This window comes from Pseudorasbora parva, chromosome 9, assembly GCF_024679245.1.
Source record: "Pseudorasbora parva isolate DD20220531a chromosome 9, ASM2467924v1, whole genome shotgun sequence".
NCBI classification, from domain to species: Eukaryota; Metazoa; Chordata; class Actinopteri; order Cypriniformes; family Gobionidae; genus Pseudorasbora; species Pseudorasbora parva.
The window spans coordinates 15323603-15350509 of NC_090180.1; the positions used below are offsets into that span (position 1 = coordinate 15323603).

Below are 26907 nucleotides of genomic sequence, written 5' to 3' on the forward strand. Positions count from 1 at the left end.
GTATGTATGATTTTAAATGTATTTTTGAATATGCAATAACACCCAGCGTTGGCTGGGATGTTATTCCTGGAAGAGTAATTGCAGAAAACCACACCTGGGACAAATATAAAATCCCTCTACGCAGACAAGCCAAAAATCCTAATGTGATTTAGATCACTATATGGGCGTCTATCATAGGCTAGCCTATACCATGCAGTTTATAGTCAGGAGAAGTATCACTTATTTCTCAGTTGCGATTAACATGCATGAGGTTAACATGCATGAGCCAGGCAAAATTGGGTAAAATGTTTGCGACTGAGAGACGTGATTAAACACGGTCGCGTTCAGGAAGTTAGCGTGTGTATTTAAGGCGCATGTTTGCGCTGCTGTAGCTGGAGACGGAGACGGGTCGCGCGCAGCACGCACATCTCTAGAGGAGCACGGCAGCGCAGGGCAGCGCAACAGGTGAGTCCTGTCCTGACTCAACGGGGTTCAGACTAACAGCGCGCTGCACACCTTAATGGTGACGGCTGCTTTATTGTTCGAGCTTTTATTCGTTTTCTAATTGCATTTTGATTCGAATAGAAGTCAGGTGTTATAACGTTTAATAGGCTATATCGTTTTGGATAAAGTTTCCGTTATCTTGACGCACTGGCCAAGGTAAGCTTGACGTCTGCAATTTTCTAGGCCATTGCAACTTTACGGAAAAAAAAACGTCCAGATATAGGCTAGTGCAGATATATGCTACTGTAGATATGTGCGCAGTGCTCACAGACAGTGCGCCAAAGTTTTTCCCCATGCGCATTCACTCAAACATCAGATCTGTCTGCGGGACCTTTGGGTCTGGCATTAATGAAGCGGTGTCGGGTCGTTTATACAACCTCTACGAGGCATAAATGCTGGTAAAATTTGATTGCAGCTGCTGCCAATGCAAGAGTTTTCAAACTGGAGCCCGGAGACCCCCACGGGGCCGCAAGGGGTGCTAGGGGTCTGGAAGAACTTCAAATTCAATCTGCATCGATTCATTTTCATCGAAATTTGACAATATTACGGTTTCATTATGCTTTTTTTTATTTATTTTTTTATTTTATTTTTTATAAATAATGAGATTTAACACTTAAATTGACGCTAGCCCGTGTTTTAACTGTATAAATACTATACTTTTGTGAGAGATCCACTTCTTATTTATTTATTATAATTAGGCTATACCAATTAGCTCCAAAGACCAGTTGGTATTTCTATCGTCTCATTTGTTTGGCTCATTGCTTTAAGGCATAAAGCTGCCTTGGAAGAATATTTTTATGAAAAGTATTGCTATCAAAATATGTATCAGTTTATAGCGAATATGGCATACATATTTTTCTGACCATACTAATTTCTTTTGACTTTACTACAGTGGCAATATAAAAGCCTGTTGTTTAATTGTGGATGTCTGTAAAGCTACATGAAAATATTGCTCATGAATGCTGAAATCAATTGTTTCGTCACGTTTTATAACGATTTTCGTTTTCGCTGAAGACATGTAAAGAGAGCATCCAGTAAAAAAAAATTATATTTAATTACTATAAATCTAAAATCGAATAGGCATGCAAATATTGTGCGTGACGCAAATATCCTCTAACCAGAATAGCCCATCATTTTGTCTAATTTTCTTGCTCATTATAGGGAAACAAATATGCAATGTTAAGTGCAATTTGAAATATAGATTAATTGTTTATTCCCTGCTTGGAACTCGATGTTCTATACGTCTCGACATCAGGTTATTACCTAAACCTATTAGTTATTGGCAATAATACCCTGGGCCCCATTTGCAGTCTGTTACTTGGAAGTGAGGCGATGTTGATATATCACGCTGACAGAGGATCAGTTTACTAAACAAGCCTTTGAGATCAAGTTGCCAAGAGGGAGCCTACAAGTGCGCCGTGCAGTGCCTCGCCTTCAAATCGCTTCTGCTTTATTTGGGAGGTTTTGATTGCAAAAGGCTGCAGGATAGAGATTTGACAGACCTGTGAGTTCTGTGAAGATCAGGTGCTGTTTTTCACACCGGCCGAATCTACTTTTCAGGCACGACTGGAGAGCCGTGAGTGATTGGTGACCCTGATCCTGATAACGGAGAGTAAACATGCCGAGGTCATTTTTGGTGAAGAGCAAACGGGCGCACAGTTATCATCAACCCCGTTACCTGGACGACAACTGCATCCCAATTGAGAAACTCATGTGCCAAGGTAGGCCTATGAATTTATCATAAGCCTACGGAATGAAACGCGCTGTTCAAATGGTTAATGCATTGTGAATATTATTGTCGAGTTTAGAAAGTCAGATGGGGCAGATCCCAGAGAGCCCGGTGGAAGTGGGCAATCATTCCCCTAAAGCCAGCATGGTGTGCACGGCGGATCATTCCTCTCAAGAGTCCCCGCTGAGCTGCGAGGGCAGTGTGTGTGACCGCTCATCCGACTACGAGGACTTCTGGAGACCCATGTCTTTGGGGACCTCTCCAGGTTGTCATGTTCTACTACTAATGTAACAGTTGTGAAAACGCTTGGGCCTAAGCACAATACTCATTACGCTTTCCTTTTGCAACATATCTCACTCTAGATCTGGATAAATGCTCGGTGCCTTCTCCAGACGACTCGCAGCCTTTCGACTTGTCTTTCCGTCCCTATGTTTGGGCCCATTCAACATCCGAGCTCAGGCATCTCATTCAGTCTTGCAACCGCGTTTCTGCGGATTCAGAGACATCAATGGGGGTGTATGACGCCATGGACAGGAGGCCGGGCGCCCATCTCCTCGTTGAACCAGCGCAAACCGACAGATTTTACCAGGACTATGGCTCTCTGAACACTAACCTGTTGGATAGTAGAGGCTTTTACGCAGATTTCAAGATGTCAACTAAAGTAGCAGAGATTGATTCGGAGTCTGATATTATGGCCACGCGACTTCAATTAAGCGGGTCGTACAAATGCGTAAAGTGCACTAAGGTAGGCTGTAATCAGCTAAATCAACATTTCTAATATTTACCTATAGCCTACTTGTATATTCATATCAAATATAAAAAAACCCACAAAGATCATTGAAGTTTTACGAGAAAATATATATTTTTATGTTCACGTTTTATTGAAAATGAAGTTTCTTTAATTATGAAATAGCAGTTTCTGGGTGAAATTTGTTTATACACCATTGTTTCAGTGTAATAGCTAAATGAAAGGATTTTTTTAAAAGAAAAAAATTCTCAATTTAAAAAAAAAAAAACATTTATGCCAAAAAGGCGAAATGTCTTAGGCTAGATGATTGCATTTTACTTTCACATTTAATGGGTAATGCAATTTTTTTACCCAATGACAGGCCTATGTTAATTCATAACAGTTAAAATAAAATTAAAAATGACTTAAAACTAAATCAATAGAAAAATGATCACATCGGAACCCCAGCATTTCGTCTTTAGACCAAGATATTTTTAAGATGAAAAAATACTTTTTTTAAAAAAAGACTTTAAAGATAAAAACAATCGGTGAATTGTGTTTCTTTTTCTAAACGGTAATGCTTTTGTTTTTTAAACAGGTGTTTTCGACCCCTCATGGGTTAGAAGTTCACGTTCGGCGGTCTCACAGTGGCACGAGGCCCTTCGCGTGCGAAATCTGTGGGAAAACGTTTGGACACGCGGTCAGCCTGGAGCAACATAAAGCTGTCCATTCACAAGTATGCTTGCATTCTCAAAACATGTATTAGTTTAGCCAGAATATAATTTTAGGACATCTTACGAATCACCCTTTTTTATCGACAGGAAAGGGTCTTCAGCTGCAAAATCTGCGACAAAAGTTTCAAGAGGTCGTCCACTTTGTCCACACACCTCCTCATCCACTCGGACACCAGACCTTATCCCTGCCAGTACTGCGGCAAACGATTCCATCAGAAATCAGATATGAAGAAACACACGTTCATTCATACAGGTGACTTAAATTCTGGAAAAAAATAAATAAAAATAATGACTAACCGAACCGATTGAATTGCATTGCGCACACATGATACGTTTGTAAATGTAATGGAATAACTAGACTGAGAAATGATTTATGACATGTCAGTCAAAAAGTTTTGTTAAGACTAAAAAACCCTTCATATGTTTTACAGGTGAAAAGCCCCACAAGTGTCAGGTGTGTGGCAAAGCCTTCAGTCAGAGTTCAAACCTTATCACACACAGCAGAAAACACACAGGATTCAAGCCTTTCGGCTGTGATCTGTGTGGCAAAGGATTTCAACGCAAAGTTGATCTGAGGAGACACAAAGAAACGCAGCACGGACTTAAATAATGCAACAAAAAAATGTTTTTTTCCTTACATCTGTTTGTTTGCACATGCATGTGACACTATGTAGAATTAGAAGGTAATATTGTGTGAGTTTTATGGATTGAGAAAATAACGCATTTATTTGCCGATGTCAGAGAGATTTCCGATACACAACTCCAAGTATTTTATAACAAGCTGTGATATTTTGTTCCTGTAAAATATTTAATAAACGGAAAAACAAAACATTAGCTCTTTTTTTTACGTCGAAATATATAGGCCTTTTAAAGTTTAAGGATACAAATGTGACGTCATGTGTCAATTTACACTCTTTTTGGCATTGATGGTCCATTAAGAATCTTTAACATCCATGGACACTTTGCATTCCACAAAATGTTCTTTATAGTGGAAAAAGGTTTTTAAAATGTTATTCTCATAAAGAAGAATTGTTCTAATCACTGCAAAATAGACTCTTTTGGAACCTTTTTCTTCTTCTTAAGAATGTAGGCCAAAGCAGATTTTGTTAATGTAAACTCATATACGTGTGAAAGTGTGATACAATACAACAAACAATTTGACAATTTAAGGTAATTTATGACCAACGCATAAGCACAAATGAACCAAGCACACTGTATTCTTAAGTTAAAATAGTTCATTTTGCACTGCATTTTAAGGTCAAAAAGATTCTGTACATACATAAGCTGCATGCATTCATCAAGCTATTAGGCCTACCATATGGCCCAAAATCCAACTGAAATTTCATAAAGAGCATTACCTTGCACTGGTATTGAACATACATTTCTTCAGAGAAGAATCCTGAAACTCTTTTTAGGAAGGAAGCAGTTTTTTAAAACACTCAAGTTCTGACACAACACAGTCTGACTGAATTTAATTCTTCATCTGTCAATATTGTGCAAGTAAATAAGATGATATTGCATAAAAATAACATTGACTAATGAAAATAAAAGGATGCGTAGATCTTTGTATTACGTAGGCTTTATTATAAATTGTACGTGTGTGCTGTACATTATGCTTGTTGAGTAACACAGGGTTTGAAGAGCAGCACAAGGTTGTGTAGATCTTTGTCTTCCAGTTTCAGCTCGCTCATGAGGGAGGAGATGTACTCCAACGAAGACGGACTTGCCAGCGACTCTCTCAGCAATGGTGACACTTCTGTTAACCTGAACAAACAAATAGCGTTTAGCACAATTGGCATGCAAACAGAATCAAATCAAGATAAAGTTAATGAGAATGGCAGATTATCATGAGCACACACAAAAAAAATCATACACCCTTAAGAATTTATTAAAACAGACAAATATGTAACTACAAAGGCAAAATTAACACTGCTAAACACATTTATACCACTTTCATGGAGTCATCCATTCATAGGTTTCTCTCACAGAGGAAAAGGGTTATTGAAACAGCTCGGATTCAACCTGTTCTACTGTTTCTGGAGCTTTATCTATTATTGAACTGCCCTTAACAAAAGCCCACAGGCCAGCGGCACACCTGACATAAGGCACAGAGGAGACCGCTTCCAAATTATTCATGAAGGGAAAATAACAGGCCCTCTGCTAAACAGATTGAAAGCCTCAAATGGGTTCTGAATATAATGAAGAAAAAAGAAAAAACACTGAGATTAGAAGATAAAGTTATAAACCATGCAACATGTATTAAAATCTTAAAAAATCTTATAAAAGCTTCCCAATCAATAAAGAAACTGCTCATTGTGTTCTGAAGATTACAGTATTTTTCACAAAGATCCTATTTAATCCTGTACTTGCATGATGGAAATAGCTGAAAATGTTCCAAACGGTGTGAATTTTCTCTTCTTCTGCTGAACACAAAAGTTATTTTGAACAATGTCGGCAATCAAAATGTTGATGGGCCCCACTGGCTTCCACTGTATAGAAAAAAAAATACTATGGAAGTCAATGGGGCCCATCAACTGTTTGGTTACTGACTTTCTTAAGAATGTTCTTCTCTGTGTTCAGCAGAAGAAAGAAAACTTTAGATTGAGTAAATGACAGAATTTAGATTTTTGGGTTAAATATCCATTTAAAGGGGCTTTGCTTTCATTCACTGTTACTTGTCAAGTCTGTTTAATTAATTGTGACATTTTTATTCAGTGAAGTTATTATTTAAAAAGAAAAACATATTCACCCAAAGGGTCACCCAAAAATTAAAGGATGATGTTTATCTGCTTACCCCCAGGGCTTCCAAAATGTAGGTGTGTTTGTTTCTTCAGTAGAACACAAATAAAGATTTTTAACTCCAACCGTTGGCGTATAATGCATGTCGATGGGGTGTTTTTCTATGAGAGTAAAAAACACATAGACATACGACTCCATATTAAACCTTGGGGATTGTGTTTATACATTGATGTCTTAAGACTCAAAACGATCGGTTTGTGATCATGTTTTACCTCAAATACGACAATATGTTCATCAGCTGTCCCCACATCATCACTGCCTGTAAGTGAGGTCAAATTACACAATATAGCGTAGAGATATGCCCAAGAGATCACTTCCGCGGCTTGTATCCCATTGAGATATGCCGTATCTTGTACATTTTACCTTACTTGCCGGAAGTATTGGCACACTTGTGGCTTTTGTACATGGTGTTGTATTTGAGATAAAAAATGATATACTGTTCGGATTCTCACGCAAACCGATCGTTTTGTGTCTAAAGACATCAATGTGTTGTCACGAGCCGCAGGGCTTAATATGGATTTGTATGTCTGTGTTTTTTACTCTCATAGAAAAACACCCCGTTGACATGCATTATACGAGCAACGGTTGGAGTTAAAAATCTTAATTTGTGTTCTACTAAAGAAACAAACACCCCTACATCTCAGATGTCCTGGGGGTAAGCAGATAAACATCACATTTTCCTTTTTGGCTGAACTATCCCTTTTGAAGTTTATCAGAACAGCACACTTTAGCACAAGCATTTCTCATGGGGGATCTAATAACCACATAAATCTCTTCTTCGATGAACAAACTCAGTTAACCTGCTGAAATCCTCCAGCCAGTCAATAATAAATCAGAGCCGTCTTTGGGACAGATCTTTAAATGGGGAGTGGTTTAAATGTGCTTGTGTGCAGGCTCTTCAGGTGGAATGTTTCCCATGCTGTTCCCGCAGCATCACGGATCCACAGCAATCAGGCCGTGATAAGATACGGGCTTGTGTTGACACAGACAGGGAGCAGCACGGAACTCTCCTCAGAGTTAGTGGCGCTGTCAAGCATTCATAAAGCTGGGGGAAGCCATACACACCACCTGCTACTGTACAAACATCATTCGGCAGCCTTTTATTACACACACACCAAAACTATTTAATCTCTTTAAAAATAACTGCAAAACAGCATTCTGATATTCTTTCAGTCAATAACAAATAGGAGTGTTAATAAATCAATAATTCAATCAAAAGAATCTAGATTGAAGTACATGCAAAATTTAACTATAAAGTAAAAAGTTGTAATATTTTTCTTACATCTTTAATGTATGCGAGTGTCTACATCTTAATCATATTATTAAAGGTTTTACAATATACACATAAAATATTTTTTTTCTTTAACAATATTCTGAATTATTAATTAGATTTCTGGTGAGTCACAGCACATGCCATTTTACAAACCTGAACTAAACTTGCCATGCCATAAAAAAGTAAAATTATCTGATATTTTAAGAGACTTTTTGACCTTGACACAGTTATGAGGGTCTACAGGGATCCTCTCAGTTTGATTTCCATTGAGCTTTGTTTTTTCTGCATGTTAGTCATATCATATAATTATGATTTTGCCAACAAATATTTTTCACATTATTTAAAAAATAATAATTATAATAAAATATTATACATTAAAAATGCCTCAACAATAAAACATTTCATATTTATTCAGTTTTGTTCCAAGTTAGTTAATACAAATAAAAAATGTTCATTGTCAGCTCAGGTACTTTTGATTTGATTGAATGTATTAGTAAATGTTTACATGATCTAAGCTTATTAAATGCTTTTAGATATATTTTTCAATGCTAGTTTATGTAAACCGATATGCACCGTTTAGGCATAACATTATGACACCATGACAGGTGAAGTGAATAACACTGATTATCTCTATCACGGCACCTGTTAGTGGCTGGGATATATTAGGCAGCAAGTGAACATTTTGTCCTCAAAGTTGTTGTGTTAGAAGCAGGAAAAATGGGCAAGCGTAAGGATTTGAGTGCGTTTGACAAGGGCCAAATTGTTCTGACTGGACGACTGGGTCAGAGCATCCCAAAAAATGCAGCTCTGCAGGGGTGTTCCCAGTCTGCAGTTGTCAGTATTTATCAAAAGTGGTCCAAAGAAGAAACAATGGTGATCCAGGGAGAGGGTCATGGGTGGCCAAGGCTCATTGTTGCACGTGAGAAGTGAAGGCTGGTCTGTGGGGTCAAATCAAACAGATGAGCTACTGTAGCTCAAAATACTCAAAAAGTTAATGCTGGTTCTGATAGAAAGGTGTCAGGATACACAGTGAATCGCAGTTTGTTGCGGATGGGGATGCATAGCCACAGACCAATTCAGGTGCCCATGCTGAGTCCCTGTCCACCGCTGAAAGCGCCAACAGTGGGCATGTGAGAATCAGAACTGGACCACGGAGCAATGGAAGAAGGTGGCCTGGTCTGATGAATAACATTTTCTTTTACATCACGTGGATGGCCAGGGATGTGTGCGTCGCTTATCTGGGGAACCACATGACACCAGGACGCACCATGGGAAGAAGGCAAGCCTGCAGAGGCAGTGTGATGCTTGGGGCAATGTTCTGCTGGGAAACCTTGGACCCTGCCATCCATGTAGATGTTACTTTGACACGTTACACCTACCAAAGTATTGTTGAAGACCATTTACACCCTTTAATGTAAACGGTATTCCCTGGTGGCTAATGCGGGACAGCATTCCCTGGTGGCTAATGTGCCCTGCCACAAATAATGGTTTAAGGGGCACAGCGAGTTGTTGACTTGGCCTCACGATTCCCCAGTTCTCAATCCAATCGATTATCTGTGGGATGTGCTGAACAAAAGAGTCTAATCAATGGAGGTCCAGCCTCGCAGCTTACAGGACTTAAAGGATCTGCTGCTAACATCTTGGTGCCAGATAAAACACAGCACACCTTCAGAGGTCTAGTGAGTCCATGCCTCGATGGGTCAGCTGTTTGTCAGAAATAGGGGGACCAACCCAATATTAGGTCATAATGTTATGCCTGATCGATGTAAAATATGTAATTTTCCCACTTAATATTACTTGTCTTTAACTATAATGTAAATTAATAATTTAATACAATGCACATGCTTGTTTTTATAATGTACTTAATTAAATATTGAAATACGTATTACCCCTTAACCCTACCCATAATTAGCCTGGTCTTATCAGACTCTCGTACATTTCATTCATTTGTACATAGAGTCTGGCCACTCTCCATTGACAAGCGTTTATTTCCGTGAAGGCGGGCATTCTGTTGATGTTTAAAACTATTGGATCTGCCCTGAGTAAACAAAATTTCAGAGAAAACCTAAGAATACACCGCAGTCCCAGACGTAGTACTGATGGAAAATGAAAATCAGCAGAAGTACTTAGGAGGGCAGAGCCAGGCTAACCCATACTGCCAAACATGTCCCTAATCTTACCCGTATCCACCTCAATGAAGTGTTATTAATGGAACCTTATTGTAAAGGGTTAACACTACTTTTCTAGTTTTTGCTAGTTAGGCTAAACAACTTATAAGAAAATATCTCTTACTATTAGAAACAGAATCAATCCTCAATAGAAGTACAAATCTTTATCAAGTAGACAAATATTAACTTGGAGCAAAAACAAATGCACACAAATCATATACGCACTCGCACGGACATAAATCACTTGTGTCTTATGACTTTACATAGTGTGTTCCTGAAGAGAAAACAATGCTCCCTGATTTCCTCAGCCCTGTTCCCGTCCGCTCTTGTTAAAGCCAGGCCCTCCAGCTGTTGATCCGTCTACCACATACTTTCACTGTCAGAGCACAGCAGGCCACCGAGGTGCCATAAAGCCCCAATCAACAGCCATCATCAGATAAAGCCACAGCATTATCTGCAGTTGCAATAATCTGAGCCTTTATATGAGTGCAGGCTGAGGAACAGTCGTGCTGAACTCTCATGGCAAATACCAACACATGTGGCACTTTCCCATGCATGAGCAAAACCAAGCATTAGTAGATAATTAGCTTAAGCAATCTAAAGATATGTTTGACATCTGAAGATACCAAATATGTTAAGACACGAATCTGGTTGGACGTAATCTGGACAATGGCATAATGAGTCAGAAACCACCTGGCAACATGATAAAATATTAAAATACTGTTTTAATGTATTGAATATTTATTTGATACTTACACTGACAGAAGAACCACCGCGATTAAAATCCATTCTGGGCTTTTGTGAATGATATTTTTGTTTGTAAACCTAAAACAAAAGACGACATTAGCAAAAATACACTTAAATCCAATCCACTGCAATACATACAGACTTGCGAAATATAGGGGAATAAGTGCAATATTAAAACTGCTTTAATGAGTGTCATGTTTTTGAAGTTGCTCAGATTTAGTGGCCCTCAACAGGAGAGACAGAATTCCTGGAAGCAGGTTCAATCCAAGGATGAAGTGCCCCTTCAGAGTCATGCTAAATCATCTTCATAGTGTGACACACTACTTCCTGTTGACAACACCTCTATGGCCAAACACAATTTATGGGCCGTAAAACTCAAAAAGTCATGATTCAGGCCAAAAAGGTCTACAGAGTGTAGAGTCTTATGGTCACCAATGCTGCATTTATTTGAACAAAAATACAGTAAAACAATAATTTTGTGAAACAGTCTTGTCATTTAAAATAGTTTGATATTTAAATAAATTATTTCAGTGTCACATGATCTTTCAGAAAACATTCTAAAATGCTCATTTGCTGCTCAAGAAAAATGTCTAATGATTATCATTGTTGAAAACCGTTGCACTGCAAATAGTTTTGTGGAAGCCATCATCAAAGAACAGCATTTTTAAAAAATGGAAATCTAAATAAATGTCACTGTTACATCAATTGAATGCATATTTGATTAATTAAAAGTTAATTTCTTTTAATTAAAAAAAAAAATCTTATTAACCCCAAACTTTAGAAAAGTGTATTGTACAGTATATCACCCTTTTTAAAAATGCATCAAAGTCTTCATATTACATGTAATGCGACTAACCTGAATGTCCTGACCAGATTATTTATGTTATTGATAACATCACTCAATGTCAGACACAGGGGTCCCACAGCATCTCTTAAGCTTAGGAAAGACACAAAAAGGTTATGTTAAAAAAAATGCAAGATGTGCAGCAGGGTATGTTTGACAGAAATGCAGGGCACAATTTTTATGCAGATTTTAGGCAGGTCAAACACAATATTAGTGTGACTAAAGCAAAGTTCAGTTGTGTCTAAAGCAGCTGGAAGGATAAACCACCATTGCTGAACACTAACCTCCGGCTGAGCTTCTCCACCACAATGCGTTTCTGAATCAGGTGCTGCGCATGAGAATCAACCAAAGGCAGAGGAGGGTTCTTCGCACAGTCCTGGAGGCCCATATGAAAAAGTGTGTCAATCAAGAATGCAACATTTCATGAAGCTCATGCTAGAATTGAGCACCTACAACAGTGCAGAGTAACTGCAGGTTTAGAATTCAGTATGCACAGAGAGAACAGAAAATGCATTTGGATGTATGAATGTCATTGCTTTAGATATAAAATCTGAAATCAAGTATCATTTTAAAAGAAGAAAAAAAAATACAAAAAATAAAGGGTTTGTCCATCTGGTTATAGGTTATAAATTGTTTTTGTAAGAAAAATATCCATATTTAAAACTTTATTAAGTCAAATATCTAGCTTCCACCAGACCATCTTACATATTCAACTAACGCAGAAAGTGTTACACCTCTCGGAGTTAAAAAACGATTATGCTACATCTTGACGTCACATGTTGCAACAGAAGGCAGTTTGCCGGAAGCTAAAAAATTGTACTTTATAAAGTTTTAAATATGGATTTTTTTTCTTACAAAGGATAATTATTAATATAACTGACTGTATTTGTCTAAAAGAAGAAAGTCATATACACCTAGGATGTCTTGAAGGTGAGTAAATCATGGGCTAATTTTCATTTTAAAGTTATCTACTCCATTAATATGAACTATATGTGTTTGTAACTTGAGGAATAAACTGTTATAAGCTGAAATAAGTTGAAATAGAAGTATTAGGTGAAAAAATGTATGTGGCAACTAGCTGAAATGTGTTGAAGTACTAAATTTACTAACTAAAATAAAATTCAAAACAATATTTTTAAAAACACCAAAAGCACAACAAAATTGTATTATTCATGCAAGTAAAAGTTTTGAACTGTAGCTTAAAAGTGAAGTATTGACCTAATCATTCAGTTCTCACCTGTGTATCTTCAGTCTCTTTGATGGCAGCCATTTCAAGCTCTTCAGGCAGAACACACACTCCTTTATAAAACTCCCTCACTCTCAGATCCAGCACCTCAGTCTCTTTCCGCAGTGTCTCAATATCAGGAGCTGGAGCTCTAGGTGTAAAAGAACTTCCACTGTCCTGTCTCAAGGCCACCTCCACCTCAGCCTCATCCAGGTCATCTTCATCCAGTTCCTCCATTTCCTGTGCTTTAGAGTCTGTTGCTGAATCATATTCAGGCCCATAAAGAAACTTCATAGTTTCCTCAGTTCTCCACTCCATAAAGGTTTGTCGTAGACGCTCTAGCAGGCACAGATTGACGGCTGTAGGAGCTGTTTTAGCTTTATTATGATCCTTCAACAATCCTTTGAGGCCTGCAGCTCCTCTCTTACTCATGCCCACCTGAGTGATGTTCAGACCATCAGCAGCAGGGAGGGAGTTTCTAATCTTATGATGTGAAGGGAGGTTAGTTTCCTCTTGTGTTGCAGCATTCTCCAGACTACACTGATTCAAAAGCTTCAGAGTTCCTTCAATGTCAGATTCCACAGATGTGGTTTTATCCAGTGTAGGTAGAGGGTCGGTTGGGTCCTTCTGTGGTTGAGGTGTTTGTGAAAACCCACTTTCATTATTATTTTCTCTCTGTGTAGGTTCAGGAGGTGCATACTGCTTATTTTCAGCACTCGACCCGTCCTCACTCCCTCCATCCCTCTTTGGCAGTTTTCCCCAGTGAACCCGTGCATGTTTACTCTGTCTGGACACTACACTAGAGACAAAGTCTTGCTCAATGTCGCTGTTGTCACTCTGGCTGAAGAGAGGAGAGTCCTTGCAAGTCTCAGGAATTTCTGTGGCGGGATTCTCAATGTCGGCTTCTTTTAAAGGCTTGTCTACCAGCTTTATCTCCAGTCCTGAGCTGCCTCTGTGCACAGGTGAGAATAAATTGCCAGTCAAACTATAAACTACTAATTCAGAATGATATTCCACATTTTCAAAATAAGTGAAACCGCATGTACATACCCATCTCCTTCTTTCATCAGCTTAACCTCAGGAGGGCTTTTATGGAAAAGAAAGGATTTTTTTATGTTTATTACTAAAATACTAAACATTGCTATATTATTTAAAAATATGGTTACACTTGATTTTAAGGTGACATAACATTACAGTGTAAATATATATTTAAGTACTGAGTAATATTAATTAATAACATGTACTTACTATAGGGTTATTGTTATTGGTTGAGGGTTTGTTGCATGTAATTATGCACACTTTACTGTTATTACTATGGTAAGTACATTTAACATATGTAACAAGAAAACTGTAAAATAAAGTGTTACCAAAAATAATGTTTGATTTAAATAATTTTTATTTTTAAATAAACTACTTTTAAAAAGTTTTTTTTAAAGAATTTTCTTTTACAGCAACAACATTACATAGATCAGAAGTCATAGTACATATTTCAATTTCAAATAAATGTTCTTTTGAACTTTCAATTCATCAAAGAATGTATCAAAGTTTTCAGCAAATTATTACGCAATACAGCTGTTTTCAACATTAATATTCAGAAATGTTTCTTGAGCAGCAAATCATCTGATCAGGATATAATATATTAAATATATTAAGTAAGTAATTTAAGTAATTTAACTATATTCAATTATAAAACAGTCATTTTAAATCATAAAAATCTCACACAACATTACAATTTTTTACTGTATTTTTATTTATTTTTAAATGCCACCTTGGTGAGCATAAGAGTTTTTTTTTTTACTTTAAAATTCTCACAGATTAATCAAGATGCCATAATATTAGTTAAAAATTAAAATTAAATTCAAAATGTATACAATGATTTAAAATGGTATTTTGTATAATAATTAATTTAGTTTTATGATTAAACAATTAGATTTGATTAATACGTTAATTTTTTACTTAATTATAATGAACTGGATTGTCAGATACACTACCTCTCATCCTTTCTGAGCCAAAGTGGAGTTTTTGATATCTGGAACTCAAAACATTTGGAGGCTTTGTAGCAGAAATTACTGCAAAAGCACTGAAAAATATAGAACAAACAAAAGAAAAATTATGAAGAACTGATCTGCTTCATCTCTAATTTCATTTTAACAGAATGATGGACAGAAATCCTACCTTGCGCTCTGTAATATCATAGACTTTATTAGTTTTGGTGGATATTTTGAACCGTTGAGTGGGCACCTAAAATGTATTTGAATAAAAATAACAAACTCTTATTAGACAGACAGAAACATGACAAAATTTGGCAAATAAGAAATAAAAGGTTCTTCTTACATTGGTTAGTTTATTTGGACACACAGGATATCCACACAGTTTGGCAATGGAACGTTCTTCCACTGTGTCTTTGTAATTTGTAGAAGTGATGTACCATGCCTGCAGCAGAAGAGGACAGGACATTGTTTTTGGAGCACAACCCACAACTATTTAAAGGAATAGTTCACCTTAAAATGAAAATTATCTTAATTACTAACCCTAATGTCATTCCAGAACTGTAAGACCTTCGTTCATCTTTGGAACACAATATTAAGATATTTTTTTATGAAATCTGGGAGATTTCTGATTAGGGTGACCAGACATCCCGATAAATTCAGGGCAGTCCTGAAATCTACAATGTTGTCCCAAATCCCGAATCTGGCCCTAATTGTCCCGAAAATCATACTAAAGCAAAATCTTGAGTAGTTATTGTCTGATAAACATTAAAAACTGCGCGGAGGTTGAGGCGTCCTGCAACCACCCCCCACCGGCTGCAGCATCTTTTTTCTAAGTTCTTTAAAAAAATACTGTAGACGCCTAGGCAATGCTGACGTCGGGCCTCCACAGCCTAGGTAGGCTATAGCTGTGTGAATTTAAATTTTTATTGCTTCTATACATGTATCTTATTAATCTATATGCACAAAGACAATACAACCTTTTTGTCCCCATTTTGTTTTAATCCTTGATGAAGAGAGTGCAAGAGTAGCCTGCAGCGTGAGGAGGAAAGTGATGTGATGCACGCGTAAAGGAGGTGATTGCTCGCGGCACTGTGTACAAAAAAATACTTCACTACACAATTATTTTTTTATTTTTGTTTCAACTTATTAGCGTTAGGCTATACAGAAAGGTCTGATTTCAGCCAATGTCATCTGGTCACCCTATTTCTGATCCCTCCATATACAGCAATTTAATTACCACTTTCAAGGCCCTGACAGGTAGGAAAGACATTGTTAAAATAGTCCATGTGACTCCATGTGGTTCAACCTTAATTTTAAGAAGCGACAAGAATACTTTTTGTGTGCAACAATGCTGTTGACACAGTGTGAACAGTACAGAGCTTCCTAGTTCTATGGCAGAATGACATAAATTTCATTTTTGGGTGAACTAACCCTTTAAGGTTGAACCACTGGAGACACATGGACTATTTTTACAATAGGCCTACTTTATTTTATATTATACTATATTTTACTACCTTTCTGAGCCTTGAAAGTGGTAATTAAATTGCTGTATAGGAGGGGTCAGAGAGCCCTCGGATTTCCGAAGACAAACAAAGGTCTTACGGGTTTGGAAAAATGACATTTTTTATTTTTGGTTTAACCCTTTAAAGGAATAGTTCACCCTAAAATGAAAATTCTGACCTAATTTACTCTCCCTCAACTTCAAACCTGTAATGAGTTTCTTTCTTCTGCTGAACACAAAATAAGATATTTTAAAGAATGTCGGTGACAGTTAGGTTTTCAGAATTTTCATTTTAGAGTGAACGATTACTTTCTTTAAATGTCCAGTTGAACTGTAGAGAGGCTAAACATGCAAGTTACACAGTCGACGAGGAGCTGCTCTGTCACGCTGTCCTCCAGCAGCCGCTCCACCACCTGCCGAGCTCTGCGCTCCAACTCAAGCTTCTGGCGGAGCGCCTCTTTAATAACCTCCCTCCTGCAAACAACACACTTCATATAACTTACGACATTTTAATAGCTAATAAAATATATTATTAGTCCAAAACTTAGTTCATCTGAAGTAAACAAACACGCCTTCTCGCCTCATCCGCTGCTGAAATCGCGTCGGCTCCCTTTCTACCTAAAATTCAAATAAAGAGGACAAATATTGCTAAAGTATAAAACTAAAAACATTAAGGACAAATTACAAGTAGCTCCATATATGCGCCAACCTTTCTTTTTTGATTTTGAGGAGCTAATCTTTCTCGTCACTTCACCGGCTTCCATGCTTGTTTTCCCAAAACAATTATTTTCCGCTTACGTCACAGCACTACGGCAAGCCGGTAGCGACAAACTTAATACCGCCGATGCAGTTTCCAAACATGCGGTGCTGCTTATTGAAAGTAAAGATGTAAGTGAGGGCGCTTTTTCAGTTTGTATCTTAATAAGTAGACGTATATCTTGTTATTAGAATAAATCAGCAGCCGTGCTTCTGCAAAGCTACGCGAACGCATTATCTATGTGTGGAGTTTATTGTGAACGCCAGTCGTATAGAGATTTTAGCTAACTTGCTAATGCCTTCAACAACCAGTTATCTATAACGTTACAGACTCGTTGACGAAGAGTAGGGTCTATTTATATTTTCTTTTTATATGGATATTTCCTTTAATATGTGCGTGTTCTTTGTTTGCTGATGATGATAGTTAGGGATGTGTGACAACCCGCTGCTCTTTACAAAGGCGTCATGATTGATGATTAACTGTTACGTCAATGTTCTCTTGTCTTTGCAACACATCATTTGTCATTATGCATAACATAATACATTTTGAATATATGTATATATATATATACACACACACAGAAATCTTTGATGACAGAAGACGTTTTGGACCATCAGAATGGCTCTAGAACAGCTCAGCGATGTAGTCCAGAGATGTGTAAGTGTCTAGATATGTGCTACTGTACATTCAGGATGTGTCATTCCGTCAGTCACGTGTATATTCCCCTTTTCTTTAGCAAGCAAACAAGGATGAAAGCTTCTCACCAGAGGACTATGATTTATTTCTCACTGCTGGAAGAATCTGTATAGAACAGGGCGACAGTGCTCAGGTGCTCAGCATCCTAGTCGATGAGAAGAACAAGGTGAGTTGGACAGCATCTAGTGCACTTTGTGATTCATCTATGGAGAATGACAAATTCTGGAAGCTTTTTCCTTGTTTTACTCAAGAACATAGTGAGATGCATGGGCTGGAATCTGCTGGGACCTCTGGTACAGATGCTCCTGAAGAAGGAAGACAAAAATCTCCCCCACTGCCATGCCATCCTGTCGCATCTGCTGGAGGTTGTTGCTCTCTTATTCTTAAACTGTGATGAGATATTTGGTCATGACCTGCTGTAAGTTTCAATGCTGCTTTCAATTATTCATAGATGTTTTGTGAAACAGGTTTGCAGTCCTAAGGAGCTTCTGGTGGGTTTGTTGGAGCAGGTGGAGGAGGCTGACTCTGCCTCCATTTCTGAGACGCTTACTCTTCTCCTCAAGCCTTTACAAACAGGTTCCTCATCTCTTAGTCACTGACTCATAAACACTGAAATGTTGAAATGTATTGCTGAATATATATTTTTGGTGTGTTGGTGTTTAGTGAAATGTGTAAGTTCTTGGAAAGAGTTTTAGTGAATCGCTGACAGCCTAAATTTTTCAGCCACTGAATCCATCTCTGAGAAGTTAATGAGATAATATAAAGTTAATAAAATAATAATACAAATCTACACTACACAAAAGTACATTTTTAAACGTTTTGAACAAAGTCTCTCATGCTCACCAAGGTTGCATTTATTTGATCAATACAGTATAAAAATACAGTAAAAACATAAAACATGTGAAATATTATTCATATTTAAAATAACTCTTTTCTTTTTGAAGAATATATTTTAAAGAGTAATTTATTCCTATGTTGGCAAATCTGAATTTTCAGCAACCATTATTCACTATTTCAAATATGGTCCATATTTTATATAATATTATGTATATGGGATGCACTGGTGTAAAAGTTTGGGTTGATACGATAACAATAATTCTTTATATTTGGAAGCCGATAACCGTTATATTGGCTGATAAATCTAAATTGTCATTTTTATATAATTAATGAGATAATTATATAATTAATTTTATATAATTATATAATATATAATTTTATATGATTAATTGCCTGATTACAAAAACAAAAGTCTCACCATTAAAAATCCCAAGCACACAATTATAATATTCTCATTATAATTTTATGTAGCCTATATGACAGACTTCGCTGAAGATACTGCACTTAACTGTATTTAAGTAACCGTATATTCCAATAATATTCAAAACCATCTGAAGTGTCTCAGCTGAAGGAAATAATACATTATTTATTGGCTCTTATATATCGTGTAAATTTCTTTGGTGGGCGATAACTACTATAACATTAAACGTGAACATATATTGGCCTATATATCTTGCTTTCCTAATCATGCATGCATTCACTGTCAATTTTGATTTTATGTAGGCCTGTATGATTTTATGTATGTCTGGGGGATATGAGAAATGATGCAGTGTGACGGTCTGCAACATACATTAATTATTGTTATCATTTATCCCACAGCCCTAATTTAACGTGTCCTTTTATTAAATAAAAGTATTTCAAAAATAAAATAAACTGTCTTTTGATGGTAGTGTAGGTAAACTCACTTCAACTGACTATTCAGTTGTTGTCCAAATAATCAACCACCCTGACTCTTCCAGGTGATTTTGAATGGATCCTAAATTAACCCAATCCTCTTTTTGCCTCCCTCGTGTCCTGTACCTCTCAGTGCTGCTGAGGCTAGGCATGAAGAAGGCCTCGTCTGTAGGCATGGCTCTCTCCACACTGCTCAGCCAGGTGGCCAGACTGCCGGTGCCTGTCACCAAAGAGCAGGAGGAGGATGATGTTTTCGGCTTGTGCTGCTGCTGCACTGCTCTACTACAGTTTGTGAAGCCCTTCGTTGAGGAGATCAGGGAGAACAAGGACAACAACAGAATATCCAAAGACAATGAGCTCAGAGTGGAACTGCTCAAGTTGTAGGTGCCCACCCAGTTATGTTGTTTAGAATTATGTCGATTAAAATTTTCAAACTAAATTAAGGATATATCTACATAATATCAGTTATCGGTATTGGTTCTGACTCTAACTTTTGCTAACGTTTCTCTAACTCTTAATTAGTTAATCCTTAAAACACTAATAATGTAATATAATTTAAATGTAATCTTTAGCAAAATCTCAATGTTATGTTGGTGTGATACGCAGATTCATTAAAACAAGCTAGTTTATATTTTTTAGCGACTATAACAAAGTGCTTTAATATAAGTCATTTATGTATTATATTTTTGTATCCAGCTGTATGAAGAGTTTAAGTGAGCCTCTGCTGGAGGTGCAGTTGAAAGATCCAGACACACTTCAGAAATCCCCTCTGAGAGACTTTGCTACTGAGATACTGGTATTATATAATATTGCATGAACTTTTTTTTAATCTATTGCATTCCTTTACTGCATGAAGTGTTTGGAAAAGTGTACTGTTGTTCAAACGTTTGGGATTTTAAATTAAAAGTGACAGTAAAGACATTTATAATATTACAAAAAAAGTATCAGAGTTTCCACAAAAATATCAAGCAGTTTTCATTATTGATTATAATTAGAAATGTCTCATGACATTTTATGACACTGAAGACTAGAGTAATGTTGCTGAAAATTCAGCTTTGCCATCACAGGAATAAATACATTTTTTAAACATATTTAAAGCTGCAGTCTGTAACGTTTTGCGCTCTTGTGGTTAATAAACAGAACTGCATGCATCTTGCAGAAGAACATTGCAGCCGGAGCTGCTTCTCTCTTTTGATGTCTATGACGAGTCACGCAGGGACTGTGCTCCTCTGCAGCGGCTCCTACCAGATGGTCTGAAATAGTCCCAATATAAACACTTTTAATAAGTGTACCATAATGATTTAGGGTAAGACAAAAACACGGTTTGGAAAATATACAACATGAATCCATTCTCATTATATTTTTATAAAATATAAATGTTTGTAAATAAACAAAAGCAAAACAAAAAACAGAAAAAGTTACGGACAGCAGCTTTAAATTGAAAACAATTGTTTTAAGTTATCGTATTTAACGATATTACTGTATTTTTAATTAAATAAATGCAGCCTTGGTGAGCTTAAGTGACTTAATCTTACAGAAATCAATCTTTAGAAGGATAGTCTAACTTATAACAATATTAAATCTAGAAAAATATGTTAATGTATTCCAAAACTGCTTCCTTGATAAACGTTTTCATACTGAATCTGCATTATGTTCCATGTTTACAGGTGATTTTGTCGAATATTGGGGAGTCACTCCCTGATTTGTTGAGTCGTAATGTGCTGAAGAAAAGGGAGGTCCCAGGCTTTCTTGAAGAGGAGGTCAGATACCCAAAGGAGTCACTGGCCTGCATGTGTCACCTGCTCTTTGTGAATCACATAGCTGTGGACATCTTTCCAGCGGTTCTTAGGTGAACAGAGTTGACAACGATTTATATTATGAATCAACACAGAACGAATCCTTACGTCAATTTGGGCTGACATTGATTTGAATGTTTTTTTCAGTCCGGTTTTTGTTCTTCAGTGCAACATGGAATATATCGAGCTGCTGTTAAGCAGGTACTTATGAAGTTATGACCATGAATCTGAATATTTGTATGAGAGTCTTTTGACACATGATTTCACTACTCTTTTGAACTTTATTCATAGAACTGAAGTATCCCGTCTGCAGAAAGGATTGGTAAGTGTTCATTACAACATCAAACCAGACCACATTGTATTTGTTTTATACATAAATTAATTACAGCCTATTTTAATATTCCTTTATTATTTTATTATAGGAGCTGTATGAAAAATGTCTTGTCAGAGTTGAAGATAACAGTCTACTAGTAGATCTTCTGGAGCTGAAGACATTTTTTAGTGTTCCACAGGTAAAAAATAGTATAACTAAATATACTGTAACAAGTTTTGTGTGTGAGTTCTTATTCTAAGACTTTCGGTTTTCTGTTTAGAACTTGGTTAAAGTTATGACGTTGTGTCCAGACCAGACTTTGGTAAGTGAGATGATCTGTTGTGTGTATATGTTTGTGTTGTATTGTTATCATTGTTCATTTGGATTTGCCTTTGCCCACATCACCACAGAGAACGAAAGCTCTCAAAGTGTTTCAGCTGAGTATTGACAAATTCAACACAGAGGCCAAATACAAGTTCTTCAGGTACGCCCTCCTTCTGATATTTAAACATTCGCAAAAAATAGCTGTGTTTCCATTGTGCGTCTCTTTGAAATCAGAGCTTTGACAAGTGATACTAAGGGTGCTTTCACATCTCTAGTTCGGTTAATTTGGTCCGAACCAAGGACAAACAATTATACATTGTTGCATTTTTCAGCTTTTTTGGTTCCTTTTCACACCACACTGATTGCCTTGGTCCGAACCAGTTGAAACGAACCAAAACGCAGGCACGTGACAACCTCCACTTCACTCATTGGTCATGGTGTATTTCCTAAACTGCTTTTCAATTGGTCAGAATTTACATATGGGAAAATTCCAACAGAAGAGAAAAAGCCAGCAAACTACAGAACTATAGAGAGACGACTGCGCGGGCTGGTTTTGTCCCTGGCCATAATCTACTACATTGTATGTATTTACCACAGAATGCAAACAATACATTTCTATAATGAAGCACGGATGCTACTTGAAAACAACGCTAATGCACTGCAAACGCGAGTGTGCAACGCTCGCCACTCTGACATGCAACTCTGACATGCTCATCTTCCGAAAATATTGCCAACGATCTGTCAGGTAATAATGTCATGCACATAATGTCAGCACAGCTGACTACGGCAGCTGGTTTAGTCCAAAAATGATCAGTACTTTTGCAGTTGGTTTTGTTCGAGGTCGGATCAAGTTCTCACCACAAACAAACCACTCCAGAGATCGTTTGAAAGCGTACTGAGACCACCTCTTCAAGAAGGTCTCAGTACACTTGTTTGGTCCGCTTTTGGTGCGCACCCGAGTGCAATCGCTGCTTTCACACTTGACCAAATGAACACTTGAAACTCTAGTACAATTCAACCAAACTAAATGAGGCAGGTGTGAAAGCACCCTAAGATACTACATCCATCATACATGTTTTACTAATGTTATAGTTATTTTAACCTTGCGCTTTGTTCAAACTAACCCTTTTATTATGTTTGGGATGAAAATCCACTAAAGTAAACTGCTTTAAAAATATATCGGATAAATATTTATTTCCATTTTATTCCTGCAGGAATCTATTAATCAACCTCAGTCCTTATTAAAACTAATAATAATAATAAAAAAATTGTACTCCAGGATTTTTACTTCCCCCAGTTCATGAATTATGTCACTGATTTGGGGAAAAATCACACAAAATTACTTATTTTCTATATAAAAAGTGATTGTGTACTGTTTTTTTTTTTAACTCTTATCATAGTCTTGGACATGTGAAAGATTAGTAAAAACATCGACTTTGATGGATTGTTCGTTTTTGTGCAGCATCATATTTAATTTTTTTTCTCCCTCATTTATTTATATGCTGTTATTTATGTTAGACTCCATATAAAAGCCAGGAACTAAGCTATTTTTTGCACATTCCCAGACCAACCGTCTGGATGTATAGTGCCACCTGGTGATACACAGTAAAAATTGCACATTTTACCTCTTCCTAACAGGGAAAACCACCACCAATCAGAATGCATGATTTTATGCTGTTATTGTTTTGCAATCAAAAAATGTCAGTCAATGAAGCAAAAACAGCCACCAAAAGTAAGGAGGGAGAAAAAAATAAAATCTGAAGCTGCACAAAAACTATCAATGCATCATAGTTGCAATATTTTGTTACTAATTTTTGACAAACCCAAGACTGTGATAACTGATAAGAGGTAAACAAATATCCAGTCCACTTTTTATATTGAAAGAAAGTCCTTTTTTTCTTCTTCCCCAAATCAGTTTTTGAAAATCATTTATGAACTTGACAATTAAAGATGATGATGTTTTTTTTGTTTGTTTTTTAAACATTTAGCAGTTTTGATCAGGACTGACTTTTTGTTGATTGATAGATTTAATGGAGAAAAAATATATTTATCTGATACATTTTTACAGCAGTTTAATTTAGTGGATGTTTTCATCCCGAACATAACGAAAGGGTAGTGAATTTACCCACAGTGTATTGTTGAGTAAAAAAAAAAAATTCAAAGCTTTTTTCCAAAATGTGTCAAAATAAGATTTGTCACCAAAAGTCATTCAATTTGCTCATTTAGTGTATCATTGCTTTAATGGTTTCCATTGAAACAACAAAACATGTACACAGCTTAGCTGATGATATTAGGGTCTTTAGACGCTTTCATGTATGGCATTCCTCCATTTTAGAGGCATGTTGAATACAAGTCACCATGCTGGAGTGGAGGGATACGTTATCAAGAATATCAAGAATCAGATTGACTTTTCCCTCAAGGTAAGATAAGTCATGATATCATGTCATAACCTTCGTTTGTTTCCATTTATTTTTCATTGCACCTCTGTTTATTTTTTGTTGCATTTTTAGCCGTGTAATGGTAATGATTGGTTCCTGGGTAAACATCTGCTGCCTCTACTGCGACTAGTGCTGTGCCTTCCACATGGACCGGAAACAGACCTGCTGCAGAACTTAGACAGGTGGGACCTTTTAAACGAGCCTCGGTCCTACTGCCACAGTGGTTGCTCAGTTGCAGTCATTTGACTTGACAAAACTGCTATCTATATCAAACAGGATCATGGAATCACTGAACCTCCTGAGATACATGCTCATCCGAGATAAAGAATGGGAGAATGAGGTACGGGTCAACCCTCTTCTGATGACGCTACATCAGTGGTGCAAGCAGTGGGCCGTACACCACTAGGGTTTAGTACACTTCAATGGGGCATAAACAGATTTAAACTGAGATAATAAGATAAATCAAGCCTTAAAATAAACTAAAATAACTAAACAAATCAAGATGGACACTGACATTTGTTCCCTCAACAACTGTGATGTTTACATGGTCTTGAAAAACCTGGATATATGAGGGAATTTTAAAAGTTTGATTTGTAGAAATGGAAAAATTGTGTTTTTTTCCTTTCTATTTTGTATATAATTTTTCTATATATGTCAAAGGAAAAATAAATGATCCAAAAGCACATAAACCAAAATAAAAAACAAAAACTATGGGTGCTCCAGAACAAGATACAAAAATATATTAGTGGATATTTCCTTGCAAAAATGCATCCATGTTACACTGGTTTTGTTATTTTATGTTTTATTCTTTAATTGTAATGTTTTGTTATTTAAATACCAAAAAATTGACAGGGAAACGTGTTCCTTTAATATTTTATTGTGTAGAATTTGCTGAGAATTGTTATTTTTGTATCATTTTATTTTTTATTAATATTTTAAATTATTTTATCATCTGTTTTCCATTATTTTAATTAAGGTTTTAGTAATTGTTTTTAATTTTATTTTTTTATTAGATTTTTTTGTATGTCTAAATATTTTTTTTTTTAAGTTAAAGGGATGCTTCACTGCTTTTTCATATTAAACAATGTTATTCCCTTAACTAAAACGAGTTGATACATACCTCTCTCGTAATAATTTTTTGAAAGATTGAAATGTATTTGTAATTTAAAAAAGAAAAGAGTAATAATAGTAGATTTATGGAATTGAATTACTATATTTCTAACAACAACAACAATCATTCATTATTAGTTTAATATACTGTCACTACTATTTTCTATAAATACAAAAGTTTGAAAACAAAACAAGTAGCTTTTATCATTACGGTCTATCAGTCGGGGTCTTGTAGTCAAAAAAGCTGAGACCCACTGCTCTACAAGGCATAACAAACTCCCACATCATATTTTATGTTTTTCTATCTGTTTAGACAGGAATCTGGACAGAGCTTTATAAGATTGAGGACAACTACTTGAAGCCAATGCGGACCGGTCTAAACATGTCTAAAGCGCATTATGAGGCAGAACTGAAGAACATGAAAGAGAATAAGAAAAGCAGTTCAAAAGGTCCAATAAACTCTCATTCTTAATACTGACCTTAACATATGTGCTGTGTGAACATAGCTTGTCACTTTTAGTAATTTTCTGTAGTCAGGCTTCTAACCCTTTTTTGTTGTTCAACAGACTCTAAAGCATCAGTCTGCTCGGTAACTGTTGACAATGAGAAGCTGCCCAACATGACACCAGAAATGCAGATTCAGGTATATTATTTTGTGCATCAGTCCAAATGGGCGCTTCAATACAGTGCACACCGCTAACAGTGTTTGCATGCCACTTCTGCAGGTTCTGCAGTCAGCCCTCTTCACATTTGATCTGATAGAGAGCGTCTTGGCAAGAATCGAGGAGATCATCGAGGCTAAAGAAAGACCCCTGTCATGATGTGAGAGACTGTATAATCCTTTTAGCATCTCTTCTTTCGGTTGACATAGTCACACTTCTCAAAGCACTAGAGCCATATTCCTTTAACTAGCCGAAAGAGGGTTTTTTTATGCCCCCAGCTCTAGGGACTACTTTCGATTGGCTTTATTTTACCGTATCTGTGTCTACTCTGGATGTAATTACTCTAAATTCTACAGTAGCATATTGTTGTATATTGTCAGGGAGTAAACATGAAATATTATTTGCAACTCTTTACGATGGATTTTCATTGTTTTGACATCAGAACTATGATTGTGCAGATTTGTTTGACATGTCTAGATACTAATGTAAAAAAAGTAATGTTAAGTCACCTATAAAGTATATGACAATACAAGAAGTTATTGGATTATTATTACTTGCTGACAGGCTTTGTGTGTGTATGTCAATCACAAAAACAAACACTGAAAATGCACAGATTAAGATGCAAGCAGAAATTGAATTGAAATTTCTTAGTGCTTGTAAAGCTGTTTTTTTTCTGCAGGGGAAATAAAAGGAAGCATTCTCTAATTTTGTTACATGGAATGATTCCTCGAGCTTTGAATAAATACTGTTTTGCATATGCAATTTTTCTTTTTTTTCACATAGGGCCCAATTCATTAAGTATGCATGTGCACACCTTCATAAATTATGAGTAATCAAAAACCTGCATACTGACTGTAAT

At 36.5% G+C, this 26907-nt stretch overlaps 3 protein-coding genes across 5 annotated transcripts; 2 read left to right on the forward strand and 1 right to left on the reverse strand.

Moving 5' to 3' along the window:
* The first annotated feature begins 376 nt into the window (after positions 1-376).
* On the forward strand, positions 377-4510 carry gfi1aa (growth factor independent 1A transcription repressor a). The gene is made up of 7 exons (XM_067454078.1): positions 377-444; positions 2044-2204; positions 2292-2477; positions 2575-2957; positions 3538-3675; positions 3761-3926; positions 4105-4510. The coding sequence occupies exons 2-7, from the start codon at positions 2102-2104 to the stop codon at positions 4281-4283; spliced, it is 1155 nt and encodes a 384-aa protein (XP_067310179.1). The 5' UTR covers positions 377-444; positions 2044-2101; the 3' UTR covers positions 4284-4510.
* Positions 4511-5234: 724 nt separating this feature from the next.
* rpap2 (RNA polymerase II associated protein 2) lies at positions 5235-17060 on the reverse strand. Of its 3 annotated transcripts, none has more exons than XM_067454080.1 (12): positions 16931-17060; positions 16794-16839; positions 16581-16695; positions 15064-15162; positions 14905-14970; positions 14721-14809; positions 13780-13815; positions 12742-13681; positions 11789-11880; positions 11517-11597; positions 10670-10738; positions 5235-5437 (listed from the first exon to the last, which is right to left on the reverse strand). In XM_067454080.1, exons 1-12 carry the CDS (start codon positions 16983-16985, stop codon positions 5284-5286), a joined length of 1842 nt encoding a protein of 613 aa, XP_067310181.1. In that variant the 5' UTR covers positions 16986-17060; the 3' UTR covers positions 5235-5283. The 3 variants fall into 3 exon arrangements, with proteins under 3 accessions (XP_067310181.1, XP_067310182.1, XP_067310183.1); XM_067454081.1 differs by having other exon boundaries at positions 16802-16839; positions 16931-17002; XM_067454082.1 differs by lacking the exon at positions 5235-5437 and adding an exon at positions 6198-6573.
* Positions 17034-26753, forward strand: glmna (glomulin, FKBP associated protein a). Its single transcript, XM_067454083.1, has 19 exons — positions 17034-17109; positions 17560-17635; positions 17715-17840; positions 17926-18039; positions 18142-18250; positions 19539-19785; positions 20102-20201; positions 21073-21254; positions 21349-21402; positions 21493-21523; positions 21624-21713; positions 21795-21836; positions 21925-21998; positions 24174-24258; positions 24349-24458; positions 24553-24616; positions 25700-25835; positions 25953-26029; positions 26112-26753. Exons 2-19 carry the CDS (start codon positions 17597-17599, stop codon positions 26205-26207), a joined length of 1776 nt encoding a protein of 591 aa, XP_067310184.1. The 5' UTR covers positions 17034-17109; positions 17560-17596; the 3' UTR covers positions 26208-26753.
* Positions 26754-26907: the final 154 nt, after the last annotated feature.

Excerpts from the sequence above, each read along its gene's own strand:
- rpap2 (XM_067454080.1), bottom strand. The coding sequence starts at position 16,985 with ATGGAAGCCGGTGAAGTGACGAGAAAGATTAGCTCCTCAAAATCAAAA. Across the intron at positions 14,971-15,063 it reads GTCCAAATAAACTAACCAAT|GTGCCCACTCAACGGTTCAA; the intron begins GTAAGAAGAACC and ends AATACATTTTAG. Across the intron at positions 14,810-14,904 it reads ATGATATTACAGAGCGCAAG|TGCTTTTGCAGTAATTTCTG; the intron begins GTAGGATTTCTG and ends TATATTTTTCAG.
- gfi1aa (XM_067454078.1), top strand. The coding sequence starts at position 2,102 with ATGCCGAGGTCATTTTTGGTGAAGAGCAAACGGGCGCACAGTTATCAT. Across the intron at positions 2,478-2,574 it reads GTCTTTGGGGACCTCTCCAG|ATCTGGATAAATGCTCGGTG; the intron begins GTTGTCATGTTC and ends ATCTCACTCTAG. Across the intron at positions 3,676-3,760 it reads ATAAAGCTGTCCATTCACAA|GAAAGGGTCTTCAGCTGCAA; the intron begins GTATGCTTGCAT and ends TTTTATCGACAG.
- glmna (XM_067454083.1), top strand. The coding sequence starts at position 17,597 with ATGGCTCTAGAACAGCTCAGCGATGTAGTCCAGAGATGT. Across the intron at positions 21,403-21,492 it reads ATCGAGCTGCTGTTAAGCAG|AACTGAAGTATCCCGTCTGC; the intron begins GTACTTATGAAG and ends CTTTATTCATAG. Across the intron at positions 21,714-21,794 it reads CATTTTTTAGTGTTCCACAG|AACTTGGTTAAAGTTATGAC; the intron begins GTAAAAAATAGT and ends TTTTCTGTTTAG.